Source organism: Myotis brandtii, unplaced genomic scaffold (genome assembly GCF_000412655.1).
Source record: "Myotis brandtii unplaced genomic scaffold, ASM41265v1 scaffold31, whole genome shotgun sequence".
In the NCBI taxonomy this organism is placed as follows: Eukaryota; Metazoa; Chordata; class Mammalia; order Chiroptera; family Vespertilionidae; genus Myotis; species Myotis brandtii.
Genome location: NW_005361873.1, coordinates 3,580,808 through 3,590,072, shown reverse-complemented (window position 1 = coordinate 3,590,072; position 9,265 = coordinate 3,580,808). Strand labels below are relative to the sequence as shown.

Genomic DNA, 9,265 nt, shown 5'->3' with positions numbered 1-9,265 from the left:
TGGCTGCCGCCGCCCGCTAGGCGGTCCGCGCCCTCTGCGGCTGCTGTTTGCGGCGCTCCGCCGTGCAGACCTGCGCTTTGGGCATCTGCCTCACTTGAGGTTCCAGCCCATGGGTGCTCTTGTTTTCTTTCCTAGCTTTTAAAAGCTCGGAGGTGGAGGGAGCGACGGTATAATCCCCCCAAACCGGAACGAATGCCCTAAACATTTGGGCAAACCAGGAAGAGGGCTGCGTATGTGCAAACGTGGTTTCCCGAGGGGTAGCTGAACCTTTCCCGTCCCTTACAATCTAGATTCCCGCTGGCAAGGACGACAACGACCGTGGGCTTGTTTTCCGCGCTCTTCTCCTGTCCTTAGCTAGCTGTTTGGCTGAAAAGCTCAGGGCGACCGGGGAATTTGGCAAGAGCGGAGCAAGAAATATTTCGAAATGTTTCTAGAGGATGCCTCAGCCCCAGCCCGAAGCCAGGCGCTACGGACGCCCATTGCAAAGCAAGGCCCTGGCGCTTACCTCCAGGGTCCCGGCACTAGGCGCTTTTGCGGGGAGCGCGCGAGGGGCGCGGGGTGTGTCGGGGTTTGCACTGGGGATCTGAACTCCGGAGTCCATCTCAGGCTCCACTGGGCACACATCCCAGACCCCGGTGGCCGCGCGAAACTTATTTTGGGGCCTTGGCGGGGCGGAGGTGGGGTGGACTCGGCCTGCACGCCTCTCGGGGACTTGGAGGTCAAGCGTCCCTTTGGCGGGCAGTGCGGATGTTTAACGGTGGACCTGTTTGTTAGAAGGACCCGATGACGGGAAGGTTTCCCCTTTTCTCCTGGTCCTTTACCTCTCCCCAGCCTCCCTCCCGAGGTCCATCTCCCCATCAAGATTCCTCTCTCGGGCCCTCACCGGTTACCCCTCTCTACTCTTTGCTGCCCAGGAGGCTGTGAGGACGGCTTCCTGCAGGGCTCGTCCCCACTGGCATCCCCGGGAGGCTCTCGAAAGGGCTCCCCGGCTCCGGCCCTGGCCAGGCCTGGGACCCCGCTGCCATCACCGCAGGCCCCGCGGGTGGATCTGCAGGGAGCTGAGCTCTGGAAGCGCTTTCACGAGATCGGCACAGAGATGATCATCACCAAGGCGGGCAGGTAAAGGGCGAGCTGTCGCGCGTGGCCCCTCACCGCACCCCCTGGGTGGGTTAGGCAGGGGGGAGGAGGTTGGTCTCCAGGAAGCATTTCCGTATAGAGAAGGACAAGGCCCTGGGTAGTGGATCACTTCTGAGACTGGCTTTCCCTACCTACGCAGTCAGTGAAGGGCATAGTCCGGCCGCCCTCTTGCTGGATGCTCAGGAGGAAATCAGGGCCGCCGCCAACATGCTAGCGGTTCTATTGATACGCTGCGTGCAGGGTAGTTACAGATTCGTGATCATATTTACATCTGTCCAGACATTGACTTAGGCTCTAGTTATCGCTTCTGGGACTGTGGAACAGATTACTCCCCTAGCCTTTTAACCAACGCAGTTTACTCTTTAGCAATCTAATTTGCCTTTTCAGATGTGAAATTTACCCATTTTGGTTCTTTACCAAAAGATTTCCTTGCAATGTGAGAACGTGGTGTGTTGTGCTATTTTGATATTAGACTAGGATGAAAAATTACTGGAATCTCTGGTAATGCATGCTTAATCCTTGAAAAATGGTTACCTTGATTTTTTAAAAACCACTTTTGTAGACCCGCAGTTACGCAGCTAACATTTTTTCCTCAATGAAATCCAACACGTTAGTCTAAATTTGCTGAAGAACTCTAAAAAATTTTGTAAGAAGTTATATCCGTTTTTTGTGGAAAGTGAAATTTGCACATTCCTCTGTAAAATAAATGGATTTTTGGGCCAGATCATAGTAATTTGAAGGAGGCACCGAAATATTTGCATTTTAAAGTTTTCAGTTCATTTAGTGCAGTGAAATCTATGAATAATATCTTCCTTAAAAGGAAGGTAAAAAGCACACACCACTCTTTCAGGGCGTACACATGGCAAAAACCTGGATAGCATAAAAGTATCCAAACTTATTAGAAATTACAAAAACATATTTTATTGAATCCATATGCTACCTTCTACATTTTCACAGAGCTATTAGTAATGATCCAAATTCAGTTTTCAACAACACAAAGCAACAGTTGTCTTATAAAGGATGTAGTTAAAGACCTTTACTCTTTATCTTACAGGTGCACTGAAATAACACTAAAACAACCAGCGTATTAAACTGCTCTCATGCCTAGTTAGGAATAATGGACTTTCTTTTTTGTGCAAGTGGTCTTTAATGGCATTGTTATAGGAAAAAAATTGGTAGATAACAGTACTAAAATTCGTGTTATAAGGTAAATTGGCAAAAATTAGATTAGCTGGAAGGATCCTAGACATACATCATTAGATGAATTTTTTTTTAAAAAAGAAAGAACTGCTCTGTTTTTTTATATACAATAATTTGCTGTTGTATGCCTTGCTACTATGCCATTTTTAAAAGATAGGTGCATTTAGTTTAGCATCTCCTATGATGCATCTGTGGGAAGCCAAGAGAAATTCAGATTTTCATTTTTCTTAATTAGCAATGTTTTGAGTAAGTGTGGTTAAATGAGAAAGTATTTTCAAGTTATGGTAGGGGAAGGAACGATTTGGTAAATATACATTGTGCTTAGTTTCTGCTTTCAATAAAGAAGTTTTACTATACCTTTCAAATTTGGAGCAACTTTTGCACTTCACCTTTACCGTGCTGCAGACAGGAAGTCCTGTCTCAATAAAGAACATATTGTTTGGTTATAGCATGGCACATTGGCTCCTTGTGGTTTTTTATAACCCTTTTAAAATTTCACATTATAATATGTTTTATCACTTTCAGAAATTCAAAATTTCTATTTCTACCATTTGGGACATTTTATTATCTGTATTATTAAAGTAAATTTGCTTATTGATTTTTTAAAAGTGCTTTCTTTAGTGCCTTGACTCCTTCAATGTGTACAATTATTTTTGCTCTTAGCTATACTGACATTTCAGTAAACACAGAAGCAAGTATAAGGTGCAACCAATTACATTTAAAAGCCTCGGTTTTGCTATGTCCCCTGTTCTGATTCTTTAAATCAAATTACCAGAGCGAATGGTATACATTTGTTCATGTGAAAAATTCAGATTCTGGAGATTTCTTTTGCTTATTCATTCTCCATGTGTTATCACAAGCAAAACCCAAACCAAAACCCCTTTTCCTCCCCTCCCTTATAAATAGGCGCATGTTTCCAGCAATGAGAGTGAAGATCTCAGGATTAGATCCTCACCAGCAATATTACATTGCCATGGATATTGTGCCAGTGGACAACAAGAGATACAGGTATAGTGATTGGATGGCTAGAGGAGAATAGGAAAACGCTAAGATTTTACAGGCTATGTCTGTTTGATTTGTGACTATGATGTTTGTTTCCAAGAGCCTGTAGAATTCCCAGAACCACAATCCAGGACCTTTCAGATCCAATAGCCCAGAGGATGCCTTCCTTTATAGTAAATGTGGAAACTTAATTCTTGTTTTGCTTTTTATAGATACAGAAATGTCTTTTAAGGACTGAGGACTTTTAATAGGAGCTAGTTTAGCGATGTTAAACCAAGTTGTTTTTTTATACTGATTCACATTTTGGTTAGAAGTTTGAGAGGAAATGTTAAATTTGTACATATATGTAATATTTAATAAAATGTTTTGTTTTCTTTGTGATTTTTATCTTTTAATAAGTTCACTTTATCTGATTACGTTCAAAATTGTACCCGTTTGAAGGCTTTTCATTTTTGAGAAAATGATTGAAGATTTTTTTATAATTTAGAAAAATAAAATCTCATAATTCATTATGAAATTAAGACATCTTTAAATTGGTAATGAATTAATTACCTTAGTGTTGTTTTTTGCTTGGTAGTTAAAAAAACTATAGTATTTGGATTTTGAAAGAGAATATATTTATGCAGGCATCAAGTAAAGTTGGAAAAGATATACAGTCTTCAGTATCAAACCAACCTTTGCTCTTTTTCTCCTGAAATTAAGCAAATCAATAATTTTTAATGATTATGCTTTTTATTTTTCTGTTAAAAATGATAACATAAAAAAAGGAGATTTTGAGTGAGAGACCAGAAATTACTGCTCTAAATTTTGGGTTTTTTGTTTCTGTTTTTTTTTCTTTTATATATATACCTAGAGCATTCAGTAAGTTATTAAATGAAATCAGATTTGGTTTTTATCTTTTAAAATTTAGGAGTTGCTTTTTGGAAACAGGTTTATGGTGTCAAAGTATACAGATTTAATTAGTACAGGCACATATGGAATACTAAAAAATGGGTAATAAAAGGGACAGTTTAATTATTTTTGTTTGTGTATACATTATATTGCTTATTTTAATTACCTCATTAGGGAGTTTTGATAAAATTATCTACTGCATGACAGAGGCTAGAAGGCATTGAAGTTTATTTTTTAAATATCCTTGGTTTAAAATTCATATTCTATGTGGGTTTTGTACTGAGGAAGATAATGTAGTTCTTAATAAGCTTAGAAATTATTTCCTTTCTCAACTAAGTTTGTCTCATATTTCTTTCTTCAGATCTCTTCCATATATTTTGGACAGTTTGTTTTACATAACTGATTCTTATTATTTTTACATAAAATGCAAGCACAATTTCAAGTGTTAGTATTAAGATACCAAATTTTAAATGATCAAACTGTAAAACATAAATTTGCTTTCACTTATATTGCTTCCCAAGAAATTTATTTTTAGCATTTGTATTTAGAATGTTGCACAAAGAATATGTAGCATGTAACATTTCTTCTCTTAGTGGGTGTGGATTTTTGAACTACTCAATGTGCATACTTTTTCAAGGTTTTGATAGAGAATGTTACTCTATTTATTTTGGTAATAACTCTTTATCCATAGTGCAGGTTTTTAATTTTTTTTGTTTGTTGTTGTTTTTGCATTTCCAAGATTTGTATTTGATTTTCCAACTTTTTCAGTATTAATAGAAAAAAATATTTTTTTGGCTTATTCTCTGCTATCAGAGAGTGGCATTTGATCAAGTTAAACATGATTGTGACTTATTAGAATGTAAAATTAATATTAACAAAAGCCTGTGTATTTAGGAACTTATTTATTGAAATTACACTATACCAAATAAAGGAATTTTTAATTGTTCTTAATTGTGTGACTGTGTTTTTTTCCAAGAAAAGGAATTCAAGAATAGAAGGCATATTGAGCTCAAAATAGAGTGAAATATGCGACCGTAGTTGAAACAGGGTCTCACCAGAGATGTTATGAAAGTGTTTCATGCTATTTAAAAAAAAAATTGCATACAACACAGGTAGATTTCTCTGAGACTATTTGTAAATTGTTCCTTTACATTGTATGCTATATTTTAAAACACAAATGGAAGAAAAACAACAAAGTATGCACAGTAATTTATTTTCTATTCCTAAGTTAGTCATTGACATACTAGTTTCTAGTTTTTGAATTAGTGTGTTTTAAGTTAGCACAAATAATAATCTGAATGTAGGATTACTTGAAACATTGGGATTTAGATATATTATTTTTAGAGTCACTATTTTGATACATATAAACAAACAGACTATGATGTTTTACCTCTTACTTAGGAGAGTAATATTAATTAGATCTCCCATAGTTTTCAAAGTTTGATGCATATTTTAATTAGTGGTATTTAATAATAATTTGCAGCATTTTCTTACAATAGTAAAAAAAGAAATATGTAGGAGAGAAAATTCTATATTTTATGATTGTTCAAACTAAAAATTAAATGGAATACTTTATCCTTAATTTGTAGTGTGATAGAGTTAGAAAAACTAATTCTAAATGATAATAGATAGAACTTTTTGCTATGAAAATAAACGTTACTGAAACTTCTGACAATTTCTTTTTGCCTTTCTGCCATCTATCTTATCAACTTGTACATAAGCCTAAAAAAGGGAATTGATAAAGAAGCAGGACACCTTTAGGTATAACTCTTAAGTATTTTTGAAATTTACTTAAAGGTGAGCTTGACAACTTAATAGTTTTTCACATCAGTTGAACAATATCTAACATGAATAAGTGTAATTCATAAGAATTAGGATACTTGCATTTATGGTGGTGGCAGTATGCATATTTTCACTAAACCCTTCATACACCACCTTGAGTGGTCAGTAGGCCACTGCTGCCTCAGGGTTTTTTTTTAAAGTTGTCGAAATCTTACTTTAAATGCCTTGGTGTAAAGAAGAAATTATTGTATTTTAGACTTAAAATGTTGTCTAATTCTGCTGAGTTAGATTCTAAGAACCATAGTTCACATACTATGCCTTGTCATTGCCTTTTAGGTATGTTTACCACAGCTCTAAATGGATGGTGGCTGGAAACGCTGACTCCCCTGTGCCACCCCGGGTGTATATTCATCCAGACTCGCCTGCCTCAGGGGAGACTTGGATGAGACAAGTGATCAGCTTCGACAAGCTAAAGCTCACCAACAATGAACTGGATGACCAAGGCCATGTGAGTAGATGGCCTCTATAATTCGCCACCATTGGGTGGTGCACCCATACCCATACTGTGCTGGACTGAAGGAAGTGAACTTTTCTAAGATCATACTTTCCTGGTAGATCAGCATGTGCATAAGCTGTGCAAAATCAAGGTGGTATTTGCATCAGAGACTATGCCTGTGGCTAGAGTATACTATGAAGCATTAAATATATTAAAACAAGAAACTACATCTGTATTAGAATGAAAGTACCCCGGGCAGACTATTTAGCCAAAACACTTGTTTGAAATCCCATGAGGTGCTAATTATTATACTCTGAATATGAATCCAGTTGGTTTAACTGGAATAATGATTTATTGTGTCTTCCCTGCATCCAGCTCTTTTCCCAGCTGAGGCTCATTGCTTCTCAATAATGTTCCATCTGCAAACTCCCAATTGTTTTGTAATGACATCGAATGTGTCAAAATAATAATTCCTTTTAGTCTTAAAACTGCTGAAATATGACATGTAAGTCAAAGCCAGCTATTCCAATAATATAGTCATTTTAGCACCTTATTAATTTTTATGTGATATTGTTTATAAGCAAGACTTCTACATTATTTTAATAAATAAGTAACTCTGGGTATATGCTGATTTCCGTTGAAAGCTAGCTCTTTCTATTAGGTTTCTATTACTTGAGAGGGGTTTGATTGATGCAGGATTAAAATACCTTTTGACTAGTATTTCATACATAAAATGATGAACCAACTAGTTCATTTCTCAAAGGAGTGACATAACGATAGCATATTTATGAGCAAATCTTTTAAAGCACAAGTGCAAACTGTCATAAACTAGTAATACTGTGATGAGAGGATAAGATTTGCAAGTTGCTAGACAATAACTTAAGCAATGGACCTTAATGAAAGCATTCAAGTACAAATTTCATTGTGGTACAAAGGCAGTATTTAGATTTTAAGACACATCTGTCTTGTTTTGTTGATGCTTTTGTTTATTTGTTGCCTTTTATGATTTAAAACAGAATTAGAAAGGAAGCATGGTTAATTCATTTCTGAATCCAACTTCATGCCCTATATTTTAGTGCATTAATACATTTCTCTTCTTTCTATTCTTTATTTACACAGTTGAGATATGCCAATTATTTTTCAGTTGACTTCAGTCTCATTGAGGGAGCTGACTTGATATGTTGCCAACATGTCCATCGAAGGATCTTATTTTTTTGGAATAGAAAATTAAAAAATAAATGCCATTAAGTGTTACTTGTTTTAAAAAGCTTAAATATACTCTATTTTTCTGAGTTCAACAGTTTAAGAATATATCTTTTAAAGAGATAATTGGATCTAAAAGCGACATACTGTCATAGATAAGGTACAAATGCCTTTTAATAATTCAATAATTTAATAATTTAAATCATTTTATAATTCTGATGCTTTCAGATTAGATTAGTGGCTTTATATCTAATATCCACCATCTATAATACTAGATATAGATCTAGTAATTTATATGTTTTTTTTTAATTTTGTAATTTTACTAGACTTTAAAACAGTATTCTCCAGAGAAACAGAACCAATAGGATTATATAAATGTATATATAGAGATTTATTTTAAGGAATTGGCTCATACCATTTTTGGGGCTGGTAGGTTTGAAATCTGCAGGGTAGATTGGCAGACTAGAAACCCAGGAAAGAACTGATGATGTAGTTCTTGTCTGAAGGCAATCTGGAGGTAGAATTCCCTCTTCCTCAGGGACTTCAGTCTTTTTCTCTTAATAGCCTTCAACTGATTGGATAAGGCCCACCTACAATATTGAGGGCAATCTGCTTTACTCAAAGTCTACTGATTTAAATGTTAAGTTCATCTAAAAAAATACCTTCATGGCAACATCCAGACTGGTGTTTGACCAAATATATAGGTACCATGGCCTAGCCAAGTTGAAACATAAAATTAATTATCACACAGTATTTGTTTAAAACAAAAAACATTACAAATTGAAACTCAGTTGTTTATAACTAAATGATTATTATATTTAACTATTAGGAAAAACAAAAACATAGCAGAAAATAGGCAAAATAGTCAGATAAGTGTGTCATCTACCAGTGAAATTTTTCTTGTAAATTTGTGGTAGATATAATACTTTAATAAAGGGAGACAATTAATATGTGTGGGGAGCAAGGAAAGAAAGATATATATTTATGCATTTTGGTAACAAGGAAATTGCCTTGGCAAGTGGTAAAAATGTATTGGATCAGTTGATACTAGAAGAGAATGTAGGAGAGAAAATGCTCTTTTTGTAAAAACATATTTTTTAAGGCTTTGTAAAATCTATATATATAAAAGCCTAAGTGTCTGTCCGACCATCCGTCCAACCAGTAGCTATGACACGCACTGATCACCAGGGGGCAGACACTCAATGCAGGAGCTGCTGTGATGTGCACTGGCCATTTAAAAAGAAACGGCCACAACAGACCTGGCACCAACAAACCGACACTCGGCTTCCACCAATTGGAACACAGGCCCCGCCACCACCTTGAAACAACAGCCCACCAAATCGCAGTCAACACTGCCAAGACTCCATGGTGCAAATTGTGGCCCAGCCCAGCCCGGAAATGGTCGCTGAGGGCGCGGGGTAATGACGTCATGTAGCAATGCCTGGCTTCCTCTCCCTAGCAACTAGCCTCCTTGGAGTTTCTTCAGCCCAGGAACACGACTTGTTTTATAGCCAGGTGCAAACATTTTATTTAACCAAAAAATGTCTGTGAAGC

General features: G+C 36.7%; 1 protein-coding gene across 1 annotated transcript in view; it reads left to right on the top strand.

The window, feature by feature from the left end:
- TBX18 (T-box 18) overlaps nt 1-9,265 on the top strand; it is a 28,732-nt gene that overhangs the window by 589 nt on the left and 18,878 nt on the right. The window contains exons 2-4 of the mRNA XM_014542670.1: nt 829-1,119; nt 3,244-3,345; nt 6,349-6,520. Coding sequence (XP_014398156.1) covers nt 829-1,119; nt 3,244-3,345; nt 6,349-6,520 — 565 coding nt within the window. The remainder of the gene's footprint in view (nt 1-828; nt 1,120-3,243; nt 3,346-6,348; nt 6,521-9,265) is intronic.